Source organism: Felis catus, chromosome A1 (assembly GCF_018350175.1).
Source record: "Felis catus isolate Fca126 chromosome A1, F.catus_Fca126_mat1.0, whole genome shotgun sequence".
Classification (NCBI taxonomy): Eukaryota; Metazoa; Chordata; class Mammalia; order Carnivora; family Felidae; genus Felis; species Felis catus.
Window position 1 is genome coordinate 104,827,462 of NC_058368.1, and position 26,735 is coordinate 104,854,196.

Sequence of the window (26,735 nt, forward strand, 5' to 3'; positions counted from 1 at the left end):
CAGTTTTCCTGATTTCCCATGTGCGAGTGTGAACCCAATGAAACTGTTAGAAGAATTGAGGTCTTTGAACTCACACGGGCCATACGGTTGGAAAAGGGGCAGACGTGGAAATCAGTTAGGTGGCTCTGCGAGAATCACTCCCTTCTTTTCCTTCATCTCTGCCCTGGTTCCCACCCCCACCCCCACTGCCCTTTCTTGTTTTCTCCATTCTCATCTACCCATTTTTTTGTGGCAGCCAGTCAACAGCATTTGTCAAACACCCAGCGTATACCTGTCAACTCCCCCAATATTGTGTTTCCATTATCATGGAAATCCTGCCGCCTCTGGGGTGGAAAGCGTCAGGGGATTGAAAGGGGGTGGTGACGGGCGTCACAGAAATGCTCGTCAAGATGGTGAAAGGTTTAGAAACAACCGTCTGCTAACATAAGTGTGTCCAGAGTCACTAACAGCTCCAAAGATTTGCCTTGTTCGATGCTGACTCTGCTCCCTTGACCTACTTTAGAGGTACTCATAGTTAGAAATCCTGCACTCTGTCTACCGCAGGCAGGCAGAGGCTGCGAACAGGACACACGTTCCGCAGTAACAGGCCGATTTCTCTTTCTTCCTCTGAAGCCCTTGGCCCGTTTCTTTGCCCTCTTTTTCATTACTCTTTCTTCCTCATTTTTTTTGCCTCCTGAGCCATTAAGCATTTTCTCAGTGATGTGTGTTCTCTGCCTCCGGGAGAGATGGCGAGATGATACCATGCCCCACCCCTGAAGTGGGCCCCTCGCGCTGGGAGCTGCTTTCCCCCTGGGCTTCCCCCTCATCAAGTACAACCCATTTCCCAACTAGAGAGCATCCCACCCTGGGCTATTCCTTGCCCTCCAACCCCCTAGGACAAAGTGAAGTTAGCTTTGCTGCCTCTTATCCACCAGTGAACAAATTATTGGTGCTCTGAGATGGGCTTGAGAGTACCTTTCGCTCCCAGTCTGATTATAGACAAAGAGAGCAAAGCCCCCGGCATAATCTTGTCCTTTTTTTTTTTTTTTTTTTTTTAATATATTAGATGCATTAGAAAATTCAGTGGAAGCTGATGGTGGTTTAAGTGGCCCATATGGTGGCAAAGCTAAATGCCATGGAGCCCCAGCAAACATTAGTGGGGCCTAATTTTTATTTTAGTAAACCCTAGACAAATGATTATGTGTTCAGACACCCACAGCCTGTTTTATGCTGGTTCTCAGGTTCCTCGCCCTTGGTAATGGTGAACCCCCTGAAGATTTACGGTATCCTTCCTCCGTTTATCAGGATCTGGCCTGAAAGGGCAGGGCTTGTATAGGCAAAGCTGTCCATTTTCCTCCCATGGGCTAACTGGTCACGTCCACAAAGAGTTTTGTCTCTGTTGGACCCAAACTGATGCACTTGTGAAAACTGTAAGGCCTGGGAATAGACCAGGGAGGAATATTTGCCAACAAGTACTCCAGCCTTCTATTAGATGGAATCAGAATACACGGGTTGTTTAGACTTCTTCACGGAGAAGAGGACATTAATTAGGAAAAGTAACAGAAGATTTTCACTTCTCCTTACGGTTCTTGGTATCACCTTGGCAGTTTATGGAAATGAACTTAATTCAACTAGCACTATGATTTTCTTTTAATTTTATTTCTTTATTTTTAAATGCTCATTTATTTATTTTGAGGGGGTGTGTGTGCACGTACAAGCAGGGGAAGGGCAGAGAGGGAGGCATGGAGAGAGGGAGAGAGTGAATCCCAAGCAGGCTCCGTGGAGCCAGCGTAGAACCTGATGGGGGGCTCAAACTCATGAACTGTGAGATCATGACCTCCATGACCAAGAGTCATGACCAAGAGATCATGACCAAGAGTTGGATGCCTAACTGACTAAGCCCCCCAGGAGTCCCAATTTCCTTTTAAGTTTAGAGCTTCTTTACGTGAGTCAGTGTCCTCCCTTTCCACCATCAAGTAGCATGCCTTATAGGGAACACTGAACTACTGTATAAAAATCTCTAGGAGCAAAAGAAAAAATTTTTTTAATGTTTTATTTTTTTTTTTTTTTTTTATTTTTGAGAGAGAGACAGAACATGAGTGGGAGAGGGACAGAGAGAGAGGGAGACGTAGAAGCCAAAGCAGGCTCCAGGCTCTGAGCTGTCAGCACAGAGCCCAATGCGGGGCTTGAACCCACGAACCTTGAGATCATGACCTGAGCCGAAGTCAGGCATTTAGCTGACTGAGCCACCCAGGCGCCCCAAAAGAAAATATTTTTATGGGTGGTGGCTTAGGATAAGATAAAAAGATTCTGTTAATTAATTAGCATGTTTACATGTATTTGCATATGTGCCCATCAGCCTAGTGGCATAGTTGGTTTCATCATTCATAGGACCGACCATGATTTTGTTGGACAAAAACTACAGTTTGAGTGACTTTAAAACACTGCCTCCTCCATTTGGGGGGCTGAGAAGACACGGGAAGAGGTGATTATAATGCATGTTGCTGAGAGGTGTTTGGGAAAGGAGATCCTGGATCTGAAGTCGCTGAGTAAGGTCCCTGTCGTCTCTCCCTGTGGATTTCCATGACCTCATTGCTGTCTCCCACGCAGGACGGCACGTATGGGCTGAACTGTGCGGAGCGCTGTGACTGTAGCCATGCGGATGGCTGCCACTCCACCACGGGCCACTGCCGCTGCCTTCCTGGATGGTCAGGTGAGCCGAGGACCGCTACTTGAATCGGGAAACATGTCAGTTACACCTGGTGCTCTCCCTTGCTACTTTCCAGAAATGCACACGGGTCAGCTTTTGAGAGAAGGAAAAAGGGTAAAGTCTCCAGTCAACTGCCACAGTTTTACCCAAGAAGACCAAATTAATCTGTAATCTGAGAATGATTTCTTTTTTTGTTTTGTTTTGTTTTATTTTTGAGAGAGAAAGATAGATAGAGTGTGAGCCTGGGAGGGGCAGAGAGAGAGGGAGACACAGAATCTGAAGAAGGCTCCAGGCTCTGTGCTGAAAGCAGAGAGCCCGACACAGGACTCAAACTCCCAAACCACGAGATCATGACCTGAGCTGAACTTGGCCACTTAACCGACTGAGCCACCCAGGCACCCCAAATGACTTCTTATTGAAACATATAGGAGCAATTCTCTTGAACCTCAATTGAAGATCCAACTGTTAGAATTCAGGGCAGCAAGAGGGGAAAATGTTTTTGCTGTGAAGGGTTTATCAAGGCTTCTGTGGTATTTTTGAACTTTGAGGAAAGAACGATTGAAATAAACCACAAGAATGTAACTAAGTTCACCTTGGTGAGGCAAGAATGTTAAGTATTAATATTAATATGGTCAACGTGCAAGTATTAAAATATTCATTGCTAGACACAAAAGCTTTAAAACTTCCTTTTTCTTATAATAATTCTTAAGTCATAAATTTCCTAATACGATTGAGTGTCAGTTTTGTGACCAAAAGGCGGAAGTTTCTCCTTATTAATATGGCTTCATGGCTCCAGACAGGAAGTTTACCAAAGTAACAGTGGACTTGGAAAAAGAACAACGTTTTGCTCGTGATCAACAGACTCGGGAGAGGGAACTAAATGCCCAAGCAAAGGGAGATCTTGCTTTTCTGTTTCTCACACCAAGTCAAGCCTATTTTTAAAAACAAAAATGAGGGGTGCCTGGGTGGCTTGGTCGGTTAAGCGTCCGACTTTGGCTCAGGTCATGATCTCACGGTCCGTGAGTTCGAGCCCTGCGTCGGGCTCTGTGCTGACAGCTCAGAGCCTGGAGCCTGTTTCAGATTCTGTGTCTCCCTCTCTCTGCCCCTCCCCTGTTCATGCTCTGTCTCTCTCTGTCTCAAAAATAAATAAACGTTAAAAAAATTAAAAAAACCACAAAAATGAAAACAAAATCCTAAAGTATGAGCAGAATTTTAAAAGCTTATTTAGGAAAATTACAAATGGGAGTGCACCAAGAAAATTATTGAACATTGGGATGAATGAACTGGGTGTATTTGTGAGCATTTCTTCTGAAAGTAAAATAAAATGTTGATTGCTAATGTGCCATTTGAGAGTGAAGTGCTGGGAAACTAGGGACCGGAGGTAGTTAGATGAACCAAAACTCTCTTTTCAGAATTCTCATTCGAAGTCATCTGTGTGTGTGTGTGTGTGTGTGTGTGTGTGTATGTTTGTATATGTTGTGTTTGTATCTAAATATATTTGTATCTATATTTAGAGAAGAGAGGGAGACTTGTAGGGCAGAACTATCTCCATGTTGGTCATTCTTCAGTACCTTCCAACATGGTTTCTTAACTTGTCCTCTAAAAGAGAAATTGGTAGTAACAAGCCAGTGCCCCCTTTAGTGATGGTTTATATTTTAAGAACGTGGACCTTTCAGAGTAGAGTCTTATGCATCCATACCAGAGATGTGACATTTAGGAAATTATGGAGTCAAGGTGGTCTTACCTTTTAGCAAAAATGCATAAAAGGAAGAACAAAGAAATAATAAGTAATGTTTTTTGAATGCTTACTGCAGGCTCGCAGCAGCTCTGTGAGGTAGAAAATATTTTTCTGTCTTCTTTACAGACAAAGAAACTGAGGCACCGAGAAGTTGAGTGGCTTGATCAAGGCTGCAGGGTCAGTAAACGTGAGAGACAGGATTTGCACCATTGCTTTTCCACTGCATCTCCAGCTCTCTTAATTACTGCACCCTCTGCCATGCACACATTTCTTCCAGAAAGTGCTGGGGAAGGGGCAGTTAGGTGGAGATTAATTGAGCATGGATGAGGACTTCTGAGAATTATATGATAGGACCTGGTGATAAGTGCTGATAAGCAGCAACCTCTTCGTGTGTGTGTGTGTGTGTGTGTGTGTGTGTGTGTGTGTGTGTGTTTACATGTATATATATGCATATGGAGAGAGAGAGAGAGAGGCAGAGACAGAAAGATATACCATAGAATTCACCTATTTAAATTGTAGAATTCATTGGCTTTTCATATGTTCAAAGAATTGTACGACCATCATCACTATCATTTTTAGAAGATTTTCATCAATTCATAAAGAAACCCCATTAATACTCACTAATTTCCATTTACCCCCAACTCACCACTAGGCAACCTTATCTCCCTTCTCCATACCCTAGGCAACCACTAATCTACTTTCTGTCTCCATAGATTTGCCTCTTCCGGTATTGTATGGATTCATGGAATATGTGGTCTTTGGTGACTAGCTTCCTTCTCTTGGCTTGTTTTCAAGGTTCATTCGTTTTGGAGCCTATATCATTCTTTCATTCCTTTTGGGTGCTGGCTAATATTCCATGGTGTGGGCAGACCACATTTTATTTGCACATTCATCTGTGATGGACATTTGGGTTGTTTCCACTTTCTGGCTATTTTGGATAACGCTGTTATGAACATAGTACAAGTTTTTGTCTGGATGTGTGTATAGTTGGTATGTATTCGGGGGTGGAATTGCTGGGTTGTGTGATAACTCTCAGTTTAACTTTTTGAGGAATTGCTACACTGTTTTTCAAAGCAGCTGCTCTGTTTTACATGCCCACCAGTTATGTGAGGTTCCTGTATACTCACCAAAACTTTTTATTATCTGTCTTTTTGATTAAAGCCATCCTAGTGGTGTGAAATGTTATTTCATTGAATTTTTGATTTGCATTTCCCTAATAGGTGATGATGTTAAGCATCTTTGGATTTCATTTCGGCCATCTGTATATTTTCTTTGTAAAAATGTCTATTCCCATACTTTGCTCATTTTTTTCATTGGGTCATTTGTCTTTTTATAGTTGAGTCATAATATTTCTTTAAAAAATTTTTTTAACATTTATTCATTTTTTGAGAGACAGGGAGAGAGAGAGAGAGAGAGAGAGAGAGAGAGAGGACGATTGGGGGAGGGGCAGAGAGAGAAGGAGACACAGAATCTGCAGCAGGCTCCAGGCTCTGAGCCATCAGCCCAGAGCCCGACGCAGGGCTCGAACTCATGAACCGCGAGATCATGACCTGAGCTGGAAGTCAGATGCTCAACCAACTGAGCCACCCAGGCACCCCAAGCTGCAATATTTCTTTACACATTCTACCTATATATTCCTTATCAGATATTCCTTATCAGATTTGCAAATATACCCATTCTGTGTGTTACTTTTTCACTTTCTTCATGCTGTCTGTTTCCATAGAAAAGTTTTTATTGTGATGAAGTTCAGCTTGTCTGTGTTTTTTTCTTTTGTTCCTCGTGCTTTTGGTGTCAAGTCTAAGAAACCATTGTCTAATCCAAGGTCACAAAGATTCATGCCTGTGTATTCTTCTAAGCATTTCAGAGTTTTAGCTTTTACATTTAGGTCTCTGATCCATTTTGAGTTTGTTTTTATATATGGTGTGAGGTGAGGGTCCAACTTTGTTCTTTTGCATGCTGATACCCAGTTGGTCCAGCATCATGTGTTGAGAAGATCCTTCTTCCCCTGCCCCACCCTCACCATCTTGATACCCTTGCCAAAAAGCAGTGGCCATAAATGTGAGAGTATTTATGTCTGGACTCTCACTTCTATTACATTGATATGTGTGTCTATCCTTATGTCAGCCCCATGCTGTTTGGATTATTATAATTCTGTAGAAAGTTTTAAAATGTGCGAAGTGTGAGTCCTCCAACTTCTGTCTTCTTTTTCAAGATTGCTTGGGCTATCCTGGGTCCTTTGAACTTCTCTATGAATCTGAGGGCCAACATGCCAATTCCTGTGAAGAAACACTGTGGATATAATGAGGATTGAGTTTATAGATCAATGTGGGGAGTATTACCAACCTGACAATACACGTCTTCACATCCTTGAAGGGGAAATGTCATCAGTGACCTCTTCAGCGGTGTCTCTCAGTCCTTTGGAATTTGTTGAGAGCTGCTTTGGCTTCTGACAGGAGTAAACTGAGATGAGCTGTCATGTGCTTGATTTCTAGTGTCTGAGAGCTACCTTGGGAAACAGACCAAGGCTGGGGTCATGGACTTTTTCTGTCAATAGGAGTTATCCACAAACACAAGGACTCCCTCACCCTCTAGTTTCTCCTTGACTTGCAAAAGCTGAGATAATTCTGACTTCACATTGTGAAATTCCACCTCCCCATGTTTCGGCGGGGCTCTCACTCAGTGCTACAACTACATCGCTCTAGGGAATAGACCAGATTTTGTGACTTCCCTAGGGTTCTTGAAGTTCTCAAATCGAATGACTGGTACCAAGTTCTCTGTGACCACAATGAAGTTAAATAGCAATGGGTTAAATAGTTGAACCCCCTGGCAAGTTCAGAACTTTTCTAACAGAGAGGCCCTGTCATCCGTTTGGGACCATGCTCCACCAAATCCACTTTTGTTTTATGACTTTAGAGGAAGTGTGAGGTGTTCTCGAACACACGAGTCACTGCTCAAGTATCTACCTGCTTTGATGATTTAGAGCCAGACTGTGAAAGGCATACTCTCGTCTACATGAAAAAAGCAGGAGATATGATTTGGCCTGAAGCCAGCCAGAAAATGTGTTTGTAACATTCCACAGTCTGGGTCATGGGGTAAGACAAATTATCCCATCTGGCCTTAGACCTATGGAGCTCCTGCGGGAATGCAGCAACTTTGTCACACAGCATAATCTCGTAATGCTCTGTCCATCTGTGACTGGTTGCCCCACTGTCTCTTTGCTTCATGGCCCCAGTGTCTCATTTCTCTGGGTCTTCTGTGTAAGCTGTTGATCTGTGAGGATCTAAGATTGCTCTGAGACTTTTTTTTTTTAAAGAGAAGTCATCCACCACATTCACAGAACACACTTGGTATAAGCAAATGTAGATAGAGGAAAAGAAGGCTACTGGAGCTCCAGAAAGCACCCTCCAATTGCACGAAGAATTGTTTATTTTCCCAAAAGGAAGGAAGAGTAGACTCTGTGTAATTTACATAGAATACCATTTCATTGTCAGCCCTGGGGAGACCCAGAAATTTTTATCAACAAGCTTGCTTTTGAGTAAGTGCCTCGTAAGAATGTTTCTCAACATAAAGAAAGCCTTGCTTTTCATTTGGATACCAGGTGCAGGGCCAGATAAATAACATGAGCCTAGGGAAGTAAATGATTCAGACTCCTCTTCTCCTTGTTGCCGAGATTGCTTTAGCTGAGATGTTAAGTATCACCGGACAAGGTAGTCATGTGTAGATTAATAGTGGGGCTTCAATGCAGTTGACACGGGGACTGGGTTCTTCCCCTGACCAAATCAGTAAGAAGGCACAGAGTCACCAACAGTGCTGGGTCACTGAGCACGCTGTGGGGAGTTGCTCATCAGTCCTCTGGGTTTAAAGCCAGAGATAAGGGAGAGCTTTATCCCTTTTTACGAAGAAATTGACACGTCTAAATTGAGGAAATCATATGCCAACCTAAGAGAATCAGCTTGCTTTTTCATGGTTGGGTTCATCCACCACTCCTCATGACTTTACCATCATTTTAATGTTTGACTGGCTTTTTCTTTTAAAGGAACTGAGTCTCTATTTCTATCATTGATATTTCCATTTTACCTGGCTCTAAAACAAGTTTTCAAAATGTACGGCCATACAGATTACTCAAAGCAAAAGGTACATCTGACATCCCAAATACTACTTCCGAAAGAAATGTACCATTAAAAAAAGACAAGGACAGAGGCGCCTGGGTGGCTCAGTCGGTTAAGCGTCCAACTTCAGCTCAGGTCACGATCTCGCGGTCTGTGAGTTCGAGCCCCACGTCGGGCTTTGGGATGATGGCTCAGAGCCTGGAGCCTGCTTCTGATTCTGTGTCTCCCTCTCTCTCTGCCCCTCCCCTGTTCATGCTCTGTCTCTCTCTCTGTCTCAAAAATAAATAAAAAACGTAAAAAAAAAAAAGACAAGGACTTTTACTATATGTAGTTATTTAAAACCTTAATATATGGATTTTTTAGCCCATTGATTACTTTACCAAAAGAGGCAGATTGTAGCAAAAAAAATGGGGGAAAATGAAACACTATCCAAAATATAGGCTGTGTCCTGGGCTCCTTCTCCCACACCTCTACACACACACACACACACACACACACTGCTGTAAAGTGAGATTGGCTTTTCAAATGATTATTTTGAAGTCCCAGATGTCAAAGAAATGTAATTAGTTGTGTTTGTGTATGTTTGTGTATTTCCACAGTAGTAAAGTAATAATGCTTTATAAAGTATTTTCCAAAAACAGTAGACACATGCTGACTTTTTTCCTCCCTTTTTGCCCTGACTTCAGTCAGCCAAAACACCTCTTCACTGAGTATTATAGCTAATCAAGATTTCATTCTGGCTGTGGGGGAACATATGCTGTCCCCAGCCTGGTTCCAAGTTCTGGCTAAGATCACTGTCACCTGGGAACTTTTTTAACTTGTGTATTCCCTGTCCCCACCTCACACCTGGTGAATGATGAGCTGGGGGGTGCATGAAGAGGGCAGAGCTATTGCCTGACCATAAAGCACCTTTTGCACAAATTTGGAGAATGTTTGGAAATCTTTCAGGTTGTACTGCTTGGCAGCTGGAGGGCAAGGTGGATTTCTGCCCTCACTTAGCCCTGTGGCCAGAGGCTCTTGTGTAGTGTACAGCCTGCACAACCTTACTTGGTGGCCTCATTTGTCATTTCACAAGTTATACATCGGTGCTTGGGTGGCCCAGTCAGTTATGCATCTGACTCTTGATCTCACCTCAGGTTTTGATCTCAGGGTTGTGAGTTCAAGCCCCATGTTAGGCTCTTAGGTGTGAAGCCTGCTTAAAAAAGGTTGCACCAGTGGCTCATGCAGTGACAATTACCCGTCCGTAGACTGGCCTCTGTCATGCATGTTTACTCTCACTATTGAAGAGGTGGGGGTTGCAGGGAGCATTTCTGTGGCAGAATCCTCATAACCAGTGGCAAAAGGCTTAGGGATGCATTCATGGCAGAAAAAAAAAAAGTTAAATGCTAAACTAAGAGGAAAGAGTTGAAGGCACCAAATCAACCTCTCGAAGCCTTGGGAAAGAGAGAGGGACTGGCAACTATGTAGGAGGGTAAGGAGGGGCACAGAGAATAGGGAGAGAGGTGGGGTGCTTATTGGAGCCCAGCCAGGAGGCAGGGGGCATTACAAAGAGGAAATGTGTGTGTTTCCCCAAATTCTCCAAGGTTGACCAGGTGAGTAAGTGAACTGCGGCTTTAGCTACTGATCTGTGCCAAAGTGATCTCTCCTGTGGTGTTAGCGATGCCTGAGTTGTTATAATGAGGGGGAACCTAATTCTTCATGCAGTGACATCAAAGTGCAAGGGGAAGTGAGCTTCAATTAACATGCATGCATCCAATGAAGCAGGGTGTTGAAGAGTGGACAACATTTATGCAGCATTTATGTCTCTCTATCTGTGCAGTTTTGTGGGGGAGGGAGTCCTGGAAAAGCAGAAGGTGGAGTCCCTGAGGTGAGAGTGGAGGAAGGGGCTTGCCTTCCCAAAAGAATGGCTGCAGAAAAAGCCAGAGCTCCCAGGGCCCCCCGTCTGCTTAGCAGTCTGTGCTGTTTACTTTTATCCAGGTCCGCACTGAGGCAGGTCATGCCCTCTGGTGTTTTTGTCTTGCAGCTACAAATGCACACATCGATGATCTATATGATTTATCAGGATGTCCTTTTCAACCTGGTCGTCTCTGTAAAGCAGATCCTTTTTTAATCCACCTTTACAACTCATAGTATCCAAATAGAAAGATTTGATTTAACAACCACATGTTGAGTGCCTCCAAATTGTGTGCAGCCACAGTGCTGGATGCTGGGAGCGCGAGGGTGAAGCGAGGCCAGCTCCTGGCCTGCAGAAATTCACGTCCTCTCAGGGCGGACACAGCGTGGGCACAGGTGGTTACACCAACGAAGAACGTCTCTACGCCAACAGTAAGCCTCTGCTTTGTTAGCGAGAGGATTAGAAAAGCAGCAAAAGTATTACGACGCTTACTCTGGCTCTTCTCTTCTATACTCATCAAGCCCAATTATTAGTAACAAATCCCTCTCTTCCTTCTAATAGATGTTTAATAGCTTGTTGCTCAGGAACCAGACATCGCATCAAAATCATGTCCTTCGTTCACTAATGCCCCCAAAGAGTGCAGTACGGGCATTAGGAATACGAACAATTAGCAAGACGAGGAGTTTGGGTTCTATCTCTGAGAGGGAGAAGTAATGACACCCGAGATGATTTATTTTACCGCATTCATGCAATCACAAATGCCTAGTGAATGCTGGTTTCACATTGAGGCCGCTGGCATAATGCATCAGGCATGAAATGCACGAACATTTCTTTAGAGCTGCTTAGCTGAAGTTTATCACGATCATTCAGCCATTGCCTAGCAACTTGGGAAGGCTATCAAAGAGCTCTTTGTCCTCAGTCCTGGCAAAAACAGTCCCTCACAGATCGCCTTATCAGCGTTAGAACGTTGATCAGGAAAAAATGCTTCCACTGAACCAGAGATCCTTGCAAATTTAAAGATCCCCCCTTCCCATTTTGTGCCCTCTTCCAAAAGCATTAGGGTGTTGTTTCCTAAAGTAACTCCCATTAGAGCCTTTATCTCTTCTTCGTTAAACATTCCAAAACAATTTCTTCAAGATGCCTCCCTAATTCTTCAGTTGCTTTGTAATCTGGGCTAGCATTAAAAAACACAGGCCTGAGCTCATGAAGGTATATCTTCTCAAAAATCAGCAAGGCAGACATTTCTACCCCCTTCGATCGGAAAGGTCACCATTTGAGGCATATAAAATATACATATGCTGGGTTATCTGGTCTGCATGGGTCTCTCATCACTTCTTTAGGGAAAGAAAGAATTATATGGTTGCTCCCATCCAGTTGGAAATAGTTCTGAGTATCAAGTTGGAAAGAGAGGCGGTGCTTCTTGATTCACTCAACAAATCTTTAACACCCTCCGTGTGCTGGGCACTGTGGTGAACAGAAACACCGTCTCTGTTTGACAGAGCTCCAGACTTCATTCATTTCCCTGTGCAGAATATGGGGGCGGGAGGAGCCAGTGCAAGTACAGATCTTTCACCTCCATTGTCTCTTGCATTTCTGAGGAATTTATCCCCCCCCCCCACCTGCATCCCAACTGCCCTTGACTTAGTTTAAGACCTTGTCATGTCTGTCTTTTTTTTCCTTTACCTGGATAACCCCAAACAGCCCCCTGACACAGGTCTTCTTTCTTCCAGACCCATCATCCTCAAACTGTCTTCTGCCCTCCTACAAACCACAAATTCAGTTATGTGCTTCTCCTGCTTCATTGTCCATTTGGTCCCTGTCAACCCCAAGGGGGAAGCTCACACTTCACAGCGTGGCATTCTGGCTTTGGGTATGTGACCACTGCCTGGCTGCCCAAACACCTCTCCTGTTCTTCCCCGCCCCAGTTTCAGCTGTCCTCCATTTCCATATGCTTCTTTGGGCTTCTGGGCCTTGCACCCACCATTCCATTAGCTTGGAGCCCTTCTCCACCTTCCCAGGCTCTCTCCTTTTCTGACTGAGATCCCAAGACAGGGTTAGGTGTGCCTATTCTGGGGCCATTATCATTCTAGAGTTGAAGTTCTTTCTTAGAGAACCTATCACCGGGAAGCCAATAGCCACTGGATCCCTTGAATCTTCATTAAGTTGAATTCTCTTTTCTGTCTTTGATAAAAAAGGAAACATAAAAATGTCTTATAGGACTCCAGCAAGTTTGCAAAGATTGGGATGAGTTGAATGGAAATAATTCAGGAAACACACACACACACACACACAGGTTAAAGCAAACTTATAATTGTCTATCCTGAAAAAAGTTTTACTGAAGGGTTAGTCTTACAGGGAGGTCACATCAGTAGCCGTATACCTAGTGTGGCCTAGAGAAACACTTACCCAGGGACCCCCTCTGTGAGCCTCAGTGTCTGATATTTCACAATTAGAGGTTTATTTCTTAGGCTCCTCACGTGTGTATTCTCTTAAAATATTAGTATTCCCTAGAGAAGGTAACAACTCAACAGTAATCAATTTACCTTACCTTTTCCTGACTATAAGATGAAAGGAAAGATAATAGGAGGGCACAGAGCTCTGAGGGGGAGGAGTATCAGTAGGAGAAAATAGGACAGCAAGAGGAAAAAATGCAGCTTCATGCTTTTTTCTAGAATTGCCCCCTGAGGCATACTTTATGTTTGTCTACAAATAGATTAGGCATTAATATCTGAAAAGTGATGACTCATTTTACTGATGGTAGAGAAAAAGAAAAGAGGTTGAATTTTTAGAGGAAGTTGGTCATAGAATTACTGTAACTTACTTTCAAAGGGGAGACTTATTTGCAATCCTGAAATAAAAGATATTTAAAAGTAGGCTTGGTTCTGCTGAAATATTCTTTTATGATTGGAGACAGCAGATTTGATAGATGATCTCTAAAATTCCCCGTGATTCTCTGGAAATGAAATCATGGGTAAATCATGTGAAACAAGCGTATCATTGTAATGGATCTCTTTGCTATATCGTGGGCCTTGTTACTCTATGAAAATTACCTCGATAAAGTTGATTATGACAGATGGCTGTCCTATCCAGCTGGACAAACCTATTAGGGAAGAGGAATCAGATAGGAAATAAAGGATCACTGTATTCAGATTTACCAATCTGTGCTGGGGTCAGTTTTCTTAACATGCTCTGACTGAGAATGTGCTAAGGCACATATAAATTATGATAATCTATAATGCAAAAAAAGCAGCAGATAATTTTGACCTCAAGTGTGTTCCCTTCTGATTTAGCTGCATTTATTTAATGTGGTGGAGAGATTTGGCAAGTAGCTGATGAACCAAAACAGCCTAAATGGCTAAATCCCGCCCCTTCCCCTTTCCTCAAGCTCCCACCACACAACAATGTGCCAGAAATGAGGACTAATTTTCAGGATGATTTTCAACTTCTACTTCTCCAAAGTCCTTACTGGGATTTGCATGGACGGCTGCAAACAAAAATGGCCAGAGTTGTCCGAATATCTGTCAAGCAGGAGTCCCCGTCTTAGGTGCCATTAAATAGGGCCCTAGCTCATGGTCAGCGCTCAGAACCTGAATTTGAAAAGACAGTGAAGCCTGTGACCCTTCACAAGATTACCCTTGTTGGTACTTCCTTTAAGTTCATAAAACACAATTTTTCCATTTGCAGCCTCTTTTTGAAGTGGTTTGCTCCTTAATAAATGCCCTGCCTCGTGTAGGTGCGAGCCCAAACACCAGATACAACTCTATAGCTGCTAAATCACATTTGGTGAGCATAGCATTGTGGGATTCCACCTCAGCTTTTCAAAAGAGATTTGAAAAGAAAAAGAAAAGATCGTATGTTTGTGGACTCAAGAAAAAAAAAATCACAGGAGGCCAAAATTCCGTATTTTATTCTACAGGGAAGCCTTGAACCCCAGTCAGCTTCTAACGGGTCTGATCTCCTACTTCAGCCAGCGCGCGAGCTAAAATAATAGTCTTTTGTTGGCTCAAGCTAGACACAATGAGGTCTGTGAGCTTTCATGCCTACTTAACAGCCTTTACCATGTGGGAGATTTTCAGAAGGAGGAAACGGGAACAGTCAAAAGTGGAGTTATGGCTCAGCAGAAATGACTGTGCCAATCAGCAACGTTCACATTATGGTTTGGGGCTGCTTCTGTTGTAAGGTTTGGGCCACGGTAACTTTTCTCCTAATCAATTTCGAAGCAAAAACTGTAATACGAAACATGGCTTTCTCAGCTTCCTTGGTGCTGGGTGGTGACAGCATTCTGGATCCCTAAGTGTGTGCGTGCTTGTTCTTACTGTGTTTGCACTTGGTGTGAAGCCAGCGGTTGCCAGTTCACTACTAATTATAACTCGCTGCTTCTCAATGCAAAGAGCGTGTCTTTGAGTTGGGGAGAATTCTGACTTACAAGAAAGAGGCCCCTGTTGTATTTCAAACACAAACTTCCCAAAGAGACTTCTCTTTACCTCACGTAAAACCTGGTTTTATTTTTATTTCTGCGACTTTGCTTTTTCCCTTGCATTTTCCTTAGGCATTTGTTCATTCGTGACCAACTCTAGAATTTCTGTTTCCGGGTGAGAGTTAAACACCTACATAGAGTAGTATCCTAATAATCAATAACTTGGACAACAGCTGCAAATAAGATCAGTTGTGATATTCTGCCTTTATCTGCCCAGTCCCAGATTCAATTCTTAAAGAGGAATTTAGTAGCACCGATTAGTATATCTTTCCATCCTGTACAATGTAGCATCAAAATGTTTTTTTCTTTAATTTTCATTATTATTTAAATTTTTTAATGCTTATTTATTTTTGAGAGAGAGAGAGACAGACAGACAGATAGAGCATGAGCTAGGGAGGGGCAGAGAGAGAGGGAGACACAACATCCAAAGCAGGCTCCAAGCCGTCAGCATAGAGCCGGGTGCAGGGCTTGAACCCATGAACCAAGATATCGTGACCTGAGCCAAAGTTGGACGCTCACCTGACTGAGCCACCCAGGTGCCCCTATCGCCAAAATGTTTTAAGATGGTGTGTGCTCCAGGGGGAGAGTTTTCTTTATGTAAAACAATTTAACCACTTTTTACTTCTTTTTATCTTTTTTACACTTGGTTTTTCTGTAAAGATAAAGGATGGGGGAAGAAGGAAGTTGCTGAGGGCTCACTGATAAAAATATTTTTGATAAATTTTCCCTTTAAGAGACCGAGCCCTTGGGCTTCCCATTTGCTTCATCCTTCTGAAAAAGAAACATCACTAACGTGACAATAAATTATGTATATGTAAAAAATAAAAAAATCAGTATAACAAAGGTGTTTTATGCCTGCTCTTTTATGACTTGGTAGAAAATCACCCTGGGGTTATTTTAATGCTATGATGATACGATACCTGATGACACAGTGTATGATGATGTACTGACGTATATAAGTGAATTTTAAACCTTATGCCATCCCGCTCATCGTTGGAGAGATAACCCAGCTTGGATACCATGACCGTCCTCCTCCTCCTCCTCCTCGTCTGGGACTTTGTGTCCCAGAGGCACCAGCCCCCACTGCCTCTTAGTCAGCCTTGCCCGTGTGCGTTGTTTCAGGTGTCCACTGTGACAGCGTGTGTGCTGAGGGACGCTGGGGCCCCAACTGCTCTCTGCCCTGCTACTGCAAAAATGGGGCTTCGTGCTCCCCAGATGATGGCATCTGTGAGTGCGCGCCAGGGTTCCGAGGCACCACGTGTCAGAGAAGTAAGTGTCTCCGTACGTGGAAAGGTCTGCCTTCCCTTCTCAGGTACCGTGTGCAGGATTATTATCTCTGTCCCACACCTCAGTTCGTGGCGCTGTTCTGTTGCAGTGGAGTGGGGAGGAGACTGTAATAGGTCTCTGTCCCTTGTGGAGCTGTCCTTGATAGCACTGCCTGAAGAGGTTTATTCGTTCCAACCTCCAGGACGAGCCTAACAGATGGGGCTCTGGCCTTGCCTTCTCAGTAATGATTTCAATGCCTCATTGGCATCGTCGTCAGAATACGTTTCTTGATCCTGCCTTAAATCTTGCAAATGGTGTTCCAGAAATCCATTGACCTGTAAATATTTGATTCAGCAATTTTGGCATTGGCCTTACCTCAATTACCAGAAGTCAACATCAGCCAAACCTTGCGGCGAATCATACATCTTGCTAGTAGTCTCACAGCCAGCGCCGTGGGGGAAATAGAATTGCAGAGTTAAAAATGGAGGCCGTTGACATTGGTTAATGGGATTTTTAAGAGAGGAGGGGATCCGTAAGATTTTACGAAATCTTTTGGTAAATGTAATCAAGAAAAGAATATATGGCTCTAAGACACATTATCCTTACTTTTAGATGACTTTTTTCTTTTTTCAGCGAAAGCTCTATGCATTTGTCTTGCGTTTAAATCCAAGTAATGTCTTGAGGAGAACCTAATTATGTAGCATTTTGCTTGCTCACTTCTCAATCACAGTCATTAATCTGGACCACGTTGAGGAGGAACAATCTTTTAATTCAGACTATAGATCTGTTTATTGCCAGTAATGACTCTTAAAGAAAAAAGGATCAAGACATGGCTTGAGAGTATTTATGTGGCCTTATTAGATTTTAGAATTTTATTTCCTTTCATTTATTTGTTCAACAAAAATTCCTCAAGCCTCTGTTGTGTGCCAGGCCCCAGGTTAATTGGGACCATAAGTGAGAAAATAAAGAGGACAGAGACAGTTGCCTGCCCTCCAGCAATTCAGTTTAATGGTTTCTTTTCATTATTAAGGACTACCCTTCTTCCTTTGGTGCTTGTTTTAGACTTGGAAAATCCTCAGTATCGTTAAACAAAAAAAATTTTTTTGCCCCAAACTTCAACTAGATCCTGATGTGGAATTTGAGAGGAATACGTCTCAGGAAAGATAACTGTTGATTTCCATTCTATTTTCAGTCTGCTCCCCCGGTTTTTATGGGCATCGCTGCAGCCAGACGTGTCCACAGTGTGTGCACAGCAGTGGGCCCTGTCACCACATCACGGGCCTGTGCGACTGCTTGCCTGGCTTCACAGGTGCTCTCTGCAATGAAGGTAAGTAAGGCGCACAGTGTCTGGGGGGAGGTGCGTGGTGCCGGGCAAGCCCCGTGCAATCTGTCCTCAGGCTTCCTCTCGGGCTTCCCCGAGGACGTTTTCAGCCACCAGCTATCAAGGCCTTCTGGGATGCCCTTTCTGCAGCTTCTGCAGAAATGACTTTGGAAAAGCTGGCTTGCCGCCCCGGCAGAATCTCTCTACTCTCTGAGCTGTGCTGCTCTTCGGTTTTAATTGGAAACAGCATCCCATGAAAAATCAATATCAGGGAGGGTTTGGACTCCCTGAGCAAGAAGCCATGAAGTCAGATTTCCAGAAACGTGATGATGTCTCCTGGTTTGTGATGCCTTAATGAGAATGGTGGGCTTCATGTGTTTCTAAAAATGAGCCCATTCCAGATGACGGGGTGCTGTTGAGAGGAGGCAGCTACTAAATGGGCAGCCGGGCTGATGGCTTTCAAAGTTGTTTTCTGTCCCGAGACTCTCGAGTTCCATGCGATGAGATGTAATTGTGCGTTACTGACCTAAAACTTATTCACAGTGTGTCCCAGCGGCAGATTTGGGAAAAACTGTGCAGGGGTTTGTACCTGTACCAACAATGGAACCTGTAACCCCATTGACAGATCTTGTCAGTGTTACCCGGGTTGGATTGGCAGTGACTGCTCTCAACGTAAGTCTTATTTAGGAACAACCATTGATCTTCACTGGTTTTCAAATTCTTTAGGACTAAAGTGTTTATATACTTTAGTATATACACTATACACTATAGTTTAGAGTGTTTATATAATCAAGAAATAATATATGAATAATTATGATATACGTTATTTTAATTTTTAAATGGCTGTTTCCCCCACTAAGAGCTCTGTGCAGTGTTCCTATGTTAAATCCAAATAAGGTCTTGCAAAGAGCCTAAATGGGTAGCATGCTTATTCACTTTTCAGTAACTCTTAATCTGTAAAATGAGGGTATTGGGCTCAGAAAATCCATTCTAAGTTTAATTTCAGACCTTGAACATCACCTATCATTTTTCCCTTGTTCTTGGGCAAATTATGGTGCACACAATTTCAGGAGAATTTTTTTTCTATTTTTTACTTACTTCAGACTTACTATCTCCAATGGGCCATATTCCCTACTGGGTAACCAAATAAAAATTATAGATGGTCCTGCTTTGTTTTCCTCCGATTTTATTGAGAAATAATTAACATACATCACTGTATACTCTTAATGTAAACAGCATGATGGTTTGGTCTCTTTTTGTTTTGAAATGATCAGCTGGTTCTGCTAAGACCCATCTTCTCACGTAGATACAATGGTTGTCCTCATTTTAAGCAGGTTTATTCCTTAAAGTTTTTTTTAAATGTTTATTTATTTTTGAGAGAGAGAGAGAGAGAGAGAGAGAGACAGAGTGTGAGTGGGGGAGGGTCAGAAAGAGAGAGAGAGACACAGAATCCAAAGCAGGCTTCAGGCTCCGGGCTGTCAGCACAGAGCCCGATGCGGGGCTCGAACCCATCAACCCTGGGATCATGACCTGAGACGAAGTTGGACGCTTAACCGACTGAGCCACCCAGGTGCCCCAAAGCAGGTTTATTCTCAAAGCATTAGTACAAATGAAAAGGTTTTCTGTGTGTTTTTTTGTTTGTTTTTGGTAAATCAAATCGTTTTACCCCATAATATGATATTATTTCACAGATACTTTATCTGAAGCTCTTTTTGCTCTTAAATGGACAGTGACCCTCCAATGATTTCCTTTTATTATTTTCTGCTTCATGCAATTAAGAATTTTCATGAGTAAACCAATTCTTACGTATAATTTACACCTTAAACTGTAAACAAATCTCTAGTGACAACTCTGGAGCAGAGCGACTGGTGTGTGACTTACGTGACACCAGATCCCTTAGTTTTTCTTAGTCCTATCATTTTGTCCATCTTATCTCTGCTTAAATGTTCTCTCCTTGGGGAAGCCTTCCCTGAGGGAGTGGCTCTGGTGAGCGATGTCTTGCAATACAAGGAGCACATGATGCCCAACGTCACATGATCACAACTGAGCCAATGGTTCTTGAAATGCGCTTTGATATACAGGTGCCTTGGATTATAAGCATGTTTCTGGAGTGAATTATGCTTGCAAAACAAGGTTTTACTGTATAAGGTTTCAAAGGGCGGTCTGGACCTTGCCTGGTCCTCTGCTATCTCTTCTGTGTCTAGAACAGTGCTGGGCGCATAGGAGCTCAGCGTGCATTTGTTAGGCAAGTAAATCTATGAACTGTAGATACTTTTTGTTCTGCCTGCCTCACTCCGCAGTCTGTCCATGAATACAGTGGCAGTAATGATGGTTGCCGTTGCAGTCAATGTTGCCATCCGGGTATTAGTCAGTCTGGGAGCACCGTGCTTTCTTAGTCCTGATGCACACCGCTAACCTCCCATATGCAAGGAGATGGGCAGCAGGACGGAGTTCCCTCTGCTGGGTGCTGGTCTCCAGGCTCTAACCGAACTCTCCATGCGTGCTGTGGTTTCAGCTTGTCCGCCTGCCCACTGGGGCCCGAACTGCATCCACACGTGCAACTGTCACAACGGGGCCTTCTGCAGCGCCTATGATGGGGAATGTAAATGCACTCCCGGCTGGACGGGGCTGTACTGCACTCAGAGTAAGTGACAAGCCTTCCGAGACTCACCAAGGGAGCCACACCCAAGGGGGACGGAACCAAGCCTCGCCCTTTGCATGCAAGAGCTGAGCTCACCCAGGGTTCCTGGCGTTGGAGTGTTGTTTCATCTCCGCCGTGACCACTAGACGTCTAACTGCCTCTGTGTGGTTATGAGCTGTCACGTTCCAAGTTTTCTGTCTGTATGTCATTGCAGGACACCGAAGTGGAGCAGTGCTGTATGTGATGGTGTGCAGTTTCTTTCCTCACTCTCCTTTGGCCAGACCCTATGTATATGCACCAAACTCCCTATCATTTATCAATACATGTATCTTTGTACAGACATATGTACACATTTTTGTAGTATGTGATTCCTTTTATTTTTTTAATGTTTTTATTTATTTTTAGAGAGAGAGAGTGTGAAAGGGGGTGGGGCAGAGAGGGAGAGGGGGGACAGAGGATCCAAAGCCGGCTCCGTGCTGACAGCCTAGAGCCCCCATGCAGGGCTCGAACCCACAATCTGTGAGATCATGACCTGAGCCGAAGTCAGACCTCCACCGCTTGAGCCACCCAGACATCCCTGTGATTCCTTTTGTATGAAGATCAAGAACAAACAAATTGATCTGTTAGGATTATCTACTGGGAAGGTGCATGAAGGGTGATGAAAATGTTCTATATAATGGTTCAAAGTGGGGTGGTGGTTACATGGATGTCCACCCTGTCATTTATTCCAACAGCACAAAGGTTGGGATAAGTGACTGTGGCTAGAAAGACAGTGAAGATCACAAGCCTTGCTCCCCGACGTAATGTGTGCTCTTGGAGAAGAGTCTGTTCCGTGGTTCTCAAACTTAAGTGAGCGCCAGAGTCACCCAGGTGGCATGACAAACACAGACTGCTGGCCCCACTCCCAGAGTGTCTGATTCACTGGGTCTGGGGTGGGACCTGAGAATTCACATTGCTGACAACTTTCCACATGGTGATGCCAGTCTGGGATCATGCTTCAAGAACCACTCGTTCTTTTTTCCATTTTATATCACATAGTGCCCCAACCATTTCTTCTTCTGTGAGGTTTTTACCATCATAGGATATAATGTGCAAAGTAGTCCACAGCTCAGCACTGTCAGGGAGAAAAAAGACTATTCTCTATCTTCTTGCCTTCAAATGAATAAAGGAGACAGCACGGGAAAGCACGCATGATGGTTACCAATAATAGTATACACTTGGTTTCAGTTTATTTATTTATTTTGAGAAAGAAAGAGAGCACAAGCAGGGAAAGTGCAGAGAGAGAGAGGGAGAGAGAGAATCCCAAGCAGCTCCATGCTCCGTGCTGAGCCTGACACAAGGCTCGATCCCACGAATGAGATCATGACCTGAGCGGAAATCGAGAGTCAGATGCTTGACTGATTGAGCCCGCCATGTGCCCCAATAATATATCATTTTATTCTTTTTTTAATCATAATATGAAATTTTAAATCCCAGAAAGGAGCTGAGAAGGAAAAATAGATCAGAAATTAGGCAATTCTTGGGGTGCCTGGCTGGCTCAGTCATTCAAGCATGTGACTCTTGATCTCAGAGTCTTTTTTTTTAATATGAAATTTATTGTCAAATTGGTTTCCATACAACACCCAATGCTCATCCCAACAGGTGCCCTCCTCAATGCCCATGACCTACTTTCCCCTCCCTCCTACCCCCATCAACCCTGTTTATTCTCAGTTTTTAAGAGTCTCTTATGGTTTGCCTCCTTCCCTCTCTTTTTTTTTTCCTTCCCCTCCCCCATGGGTTTCTGTTAAGTTTCTCAGGATCCACATAAGAGTGAAAACATATGGTATCTGTCTTTCTCTGTATAACTTATTTCACTTAGCATAACACTCTCCAGTTCCATCCACGTTGCTACAAAGGGCCATATTTCATTCTTTCTCACTGCCAAGTAGTATTCCATTGTATATATAAACCACAGCTTCTTTATCCATTTGTCAGTTGATGGACATTTAGGCTCTTTCCATCATTTGGCTATTGTTGAGAGTGCTGCTATAAACATTGGGGTACAAGTGCTCCTATGCATCTGCACTCCTGTATCCCTTGGGTAAATTCCTAGCAGTGCTATTGCTGGGTGGTAAGGTAGACCTATTTTTAATGTTTTAAGGAACCTCCACGCTGTTTTCCACAGTGGCTGCACCTGTTTGCATTCCCACCAATAGTGCAAGAGGGTTCCCGTTTCTCCACATCCTCTCCAGCATCTATAGTCTCCTGATTTGTTCATTTTGGCCACTCTGACTGGCGTGAGGTGATATCTGAGTGTGGTTTTGATTTGTATTTCCCTGATGAGGAGCGACGTTGAGCATCTTTTCATGTGCCTGTTGGCCATCCGATGTCTTCTTTAGAGAAGTGTCTATTCATGTCTTCTGCCCATTTCTTCACTGGATTATTTGTTTTTCGGGTGTGGAATTTGGTGAGTTCTTTATAGATTTTGGATACTAGCCTTTTGTCTGATATGTCATTTGCAAATATATTTTCCCATTCCATTGGTTGCCTTTTAGTTTTGTTGATTGTTTCCCTTGTAGTGCAGAAGCTTTTTATCTTCATGAGGTCCCAATAGTTCATTTTTGCGTTTAATTCCCTTGCCTTTGGGGATGTGTCAAGTAAGAAATTGCTGCGGCTGAGGTCAGAGAGGTCTTTTCCTGCTTTCTCCTCTAGGGTTTTGATGGTTTCCTGTCTCACATTCAGGTCCTTTATCCATTTTGAGTTGATTTTTGTGAATGGTATAAGAAAGTGGTCTAGTTTCATCCTTCTGCATGTTGCTGTCCAGTTCTCCCAGCACCATTTGTTAAAGACACTGTCTTTTTTCCATTGGATACTCTTTCCTGCTTTGTCAGAGATTAGTTGGTCATACATTTGTGCATCAAATTCTGGAGTCTCTATTCTATTCCATTGGTCTATATGTCTGTTTTTGTGCCAATACCATGCTGTCTTGATGATTACAGCTTTGTAGTAGAGGCTAAAGTCTGGGATTGTGATGCCTCGCTCTTTTTCAATATTACTTTGGCTATTCGGGGTCTTTTGTGGTTCCATACAAATTTTAGGATTGCTTGTTCTAGCTTCGAGAAGAATGCTGGTGCAATTTTGATTGGGATTGCATTGAATGTGCAAATTGCTTTGGGTAGTACTGAAATTTCAACAATATTTATTCTCCCAATCGATGAGCACCCAGAAATCCCAGAAATGAGATGAGAAAGAAAAATAGGTCAGAAATTAGGCAATTCTTGGGGTGCCTGTCTGGCTCAGTCATTAAAGCATGTGACTCTTGATCTCAGAGTCTTATGTTCAAGCCCAATGTTGGGTGTAAAGGTCACTCAAAAATAAAATCTTTAAAAAAAAATTAGGTGGGCACTCAGTGACTCAGTCAGTTAAGCATCCGACTTCGGCTCAGGTCACGATCTTGTGGTTCTTGAGTTTGAGCCCTGCATCGGGCTCTGTGCTGACAACTCAGAGCCTGGAGGCTACTTTGGATTCTGTGTCTCCCTCTCTCTCTGCCCCTTCCCTGCTCATCTCTCTCTCTCTCAACAATAAATAAACATTAAAAAATTTAATGAAACAATTGGGCATCGCTTGTTTAACACTAATTAGAAAACTGGAGAATAGGCTGGACAAGTGTTTTGAAACTTCCTGGAAGTGGGTGTAAACCTTGAGCCATTGTTCAAAAGGGAGCATTGGCAAGTAGAGATCTTGTCTCAGGCATATTCTGCCAAGATTGTATATATAGAAAGTTTTTCAGCTACTTAGAGAAAATTACTTACACATTACTATTTAGCATTCCAATATTAGGGTCTACTTTAATCAGAGGACCTTTTTAAATGGACATAGCACAAGAAAGTGGGAAGGACATGGGGTCTGGAGCCAGACTTGCCTGAGTGTGCTGGCTGTGTGACTTAGAGCGCTTGGGGCTGAGCTCCCAGCTATAGGTAGGAATACCCATCCCTGTGTGTCTGCACTGCGGTCAAGATTCAGTGAGAGGATGCATGCAAAGCATCTGGCATCGATTAGGTGCTAAATAAATATATGGCAATGGCAGTTGTCATTGCATGCTGGCATCTGTGCTCTGCCTCTGTTTCTTGGAAGTTGAACTTTGGTTAAAACCTCCATTAGAAAAAGAGAAAATAAAAATCCACATGGGATACTTAGAAGTAGCCATCCCAGCAGCCTGTATTGAACTTTTTGTTATGCCAGAGAGCCCACACCCTTGCTGGGCAGCTGCTGGCCCAGGACAGCCCGTGGGGCTTACGTGTGTCCTCAGCCAAGAGGTCTGGGTCTGGAAAATCATACAGCAGTGTTAGGTTTATGGATTTTTTTTTTTTTACAAAGCACCTATGAAGTGCTGTTTTTTGTTTTGTTTTGTTTTGTTTTGTTTTGAGTTTAACATTCTACTCTATATCTTTGGTGAAGGAGATGTTATCTGAGTCAGTGACAGATACGGTGGACAGGGCTAGCCGCAGACTGAGAGACGTTCTGTGCTGTAAGTAAAAGCATATGGGTAATTTTAATATATAATACCCATTTCAGTCCATGGCATTTGAGTCCAGGAGTCGAGTAGTTCAGGGAAAGAATGCAAGGAATTGCCCCCATACTTCCGCGGGGTTGATGGCGTGCTTTGTCAGAAGATACTAGTCTTGTCTCCAGGAGCACCAGGTATGGAACCATTCTGCCTCCTGCTCATGAATTATGACCTCCTTGCACGCGCCCCATCTTGGGACTTCAAAGAAGCCTTTGTGACAAGCTGAGATCTGCATTACTGTCTTTATTCACTCTCCAGTGGCTAAGAACCTTTCAGGTTTAAACACAAACAGTGGGAAGCAAGAGCTGTGTTTTTCCTCAGCAGCCTCTGACTCTGCTGTCCTTCCGTCCTGCACAGGATGTCCTCTGGGGTTTTATGGAAAGGACTGTGCGTTGATATGCCAGTGTCAAAATGGAGCTGACTGTGACCACATCTCGGGACAGTGTACATGCCGGACCGGGTTCATGGGGAAGCGCTGTGAACAGAGTAAGTACGGGAGGGTGACCCGTCTGGTTGGTATTTTCCCCTAGAATCCGTTTTCCTACATGCCTGAACAATATGAAGGCAGGACCTGCATCTGTCAAGTTGTTTGAATGGATGGCTGGTCACTTACTAGCACTGTTGACCGTTACGGTCAACCCTCCCAGAGAGCTGGCCACCTCGGGGTCCTTGCTGGCTCTCTTTCCCCCTAAACTTCTTCTGGGTAAGTAATCAGTGCTCTGGGTGGAGGGGGTGTGGCTCCAAGAAGGAAGACAGAATTCAGGTTTTCCATCTGTTCACCCTGGCTCTCTCTAACTCTCCTGCTTATTTTTGGAACGTGGCTGCTCAAGGGCGTTACGAGCCAGTCAGAGTCAGAGCCCGGGTCCACACTGGAGGAGAATGCATTCTCTGGGGCCAGGCTGAGTGCACAAAAGGCAGGCAGGGGCTCCCAGCCCCTCAGTGGGTGTGGAATGAGGTCCATGCAAACGTTGCCCCCCTTCCGACAACCTTTGCTAGATAGTATTTTTCTACTGTTTCCCCTAGCAACTGTGCATCTCGGTCTTTACGACATTTAAGACAATATATCGCCTTAAAATTTTTTGCTGTAAAAATCCCACTCCAGAAAAATATGCTCTGTTGGAATTACGCAGCCTTTTTTGCCATTTCTGCCGCTACAGCTATGCGTCTGCAGGGTATAAGAAAATTAGGTTTAGATTGAGTATTTCAAAGTAGTCTCTTGTTACTTTCCTCTGTGACTTTCATTCAATATTCAGAATGAATAAATAGGGTCTTAGAGCTGTAATGGGGCTCAGTCTTTTATCATAGATGACAAGAAAGGGACAGGAGCGTTCTTGCTTACCAGAGAGGGCGCTCTTGGGAAGGACGCAGCAAAGATTACAGGGCTGTGGGAGCATTATGGCCGGAAAGGCAGATCAGCAGGACGGGGCTTTGGCAATAAACCATCGCCTTCCCTCTACCCCAGCAGCACCTCACAGCACCCCTGGAATATCCAGGTCGTCTCAGTCTTGTGTACTAAACCCTTGAGTTATTTTTGCATATCTTCCTGTATAGTAAATATAACAGGAGTGACCTCCAGGAATCAGCCTGGAAACGGATGTCCCAATTTTAGTTTTTTACTGCTATTCATTTCATCCTGAAACACGTACTGAGTCACACGGTTTCCTGCATACCCCTCGTGTATGTAAATATTGTGTGTGTGTGTGTGTGTATGTGTATGCGTGTGTGTGTATGTGTGCATAAATGTCTAAACATATGTGCACATACCTAGAATCAGAACAGACTCTAAACTGACTTTCCCTTGAATGCCAGACCGGTTATGGTTCTTATTAAATAAAAGCTGCTTAAGTGCTTCCGTGATTACTTTGAACATCAAATTAAAATATCCCTATTTTTGGAGAACTCTCCTGATGCTCTTTTGTAAACAGAAACACTGACAGAGAATTCCAATAATAATAGAACATTGCCCCCTGCTGCTCACTTTACAGAAAACATCAGTATTTGGTGATGATTTTTGGATTTGACTCTTCTTTGAAATTCACACCCAACTCTTATAA

At 43.5% G+C, this 26,735-nt stretch overlaps 1 protein-coding gene across 2 annotated transcripts in view; it reads left to right on the plus strand.

The window, feature by feature from the left end:
* Nucleotides 1-26,735, plus strand: part of MEGF10 (multiple EGF like domains 10) — a 177,518-nt gene that overhangs the window by 134,600 nt on the left and 16,183 nt on the right. For both annotated transcript variants that reach the window (XM_006927570.5, XM_045058512.1), the window contains exons 13-18: nucleotides 2,590-2,692; nucleotides 16,030-16,176; nucleotides 17,366-17,500; nucleotides 18,038-18,166; nucleotides 20,010-20,138; nucleotides 25,039-25,167. In XM_006927570.5, coding sequence (XP_006927632.2) covers nucleotides 2,590-2,692; nucleotides 16,030-16,176; nucleotides 17,366-17,500; nucleotides 18,038-18,166; nucleotides 20,010-20,138; nucleotides 25,039-25,167 — 772 coding nt within the window. The remainder of the gene's footprint in view (nucleotides 1-2,589; nucleotides 2,693-16,029; nucleotides 16,177-17,365; nucleotides 17,501-18,037; nucleotides 18,167-20,009; nucleotides 20,139-25,038; nucleotides 25,168-26,735) is intronic.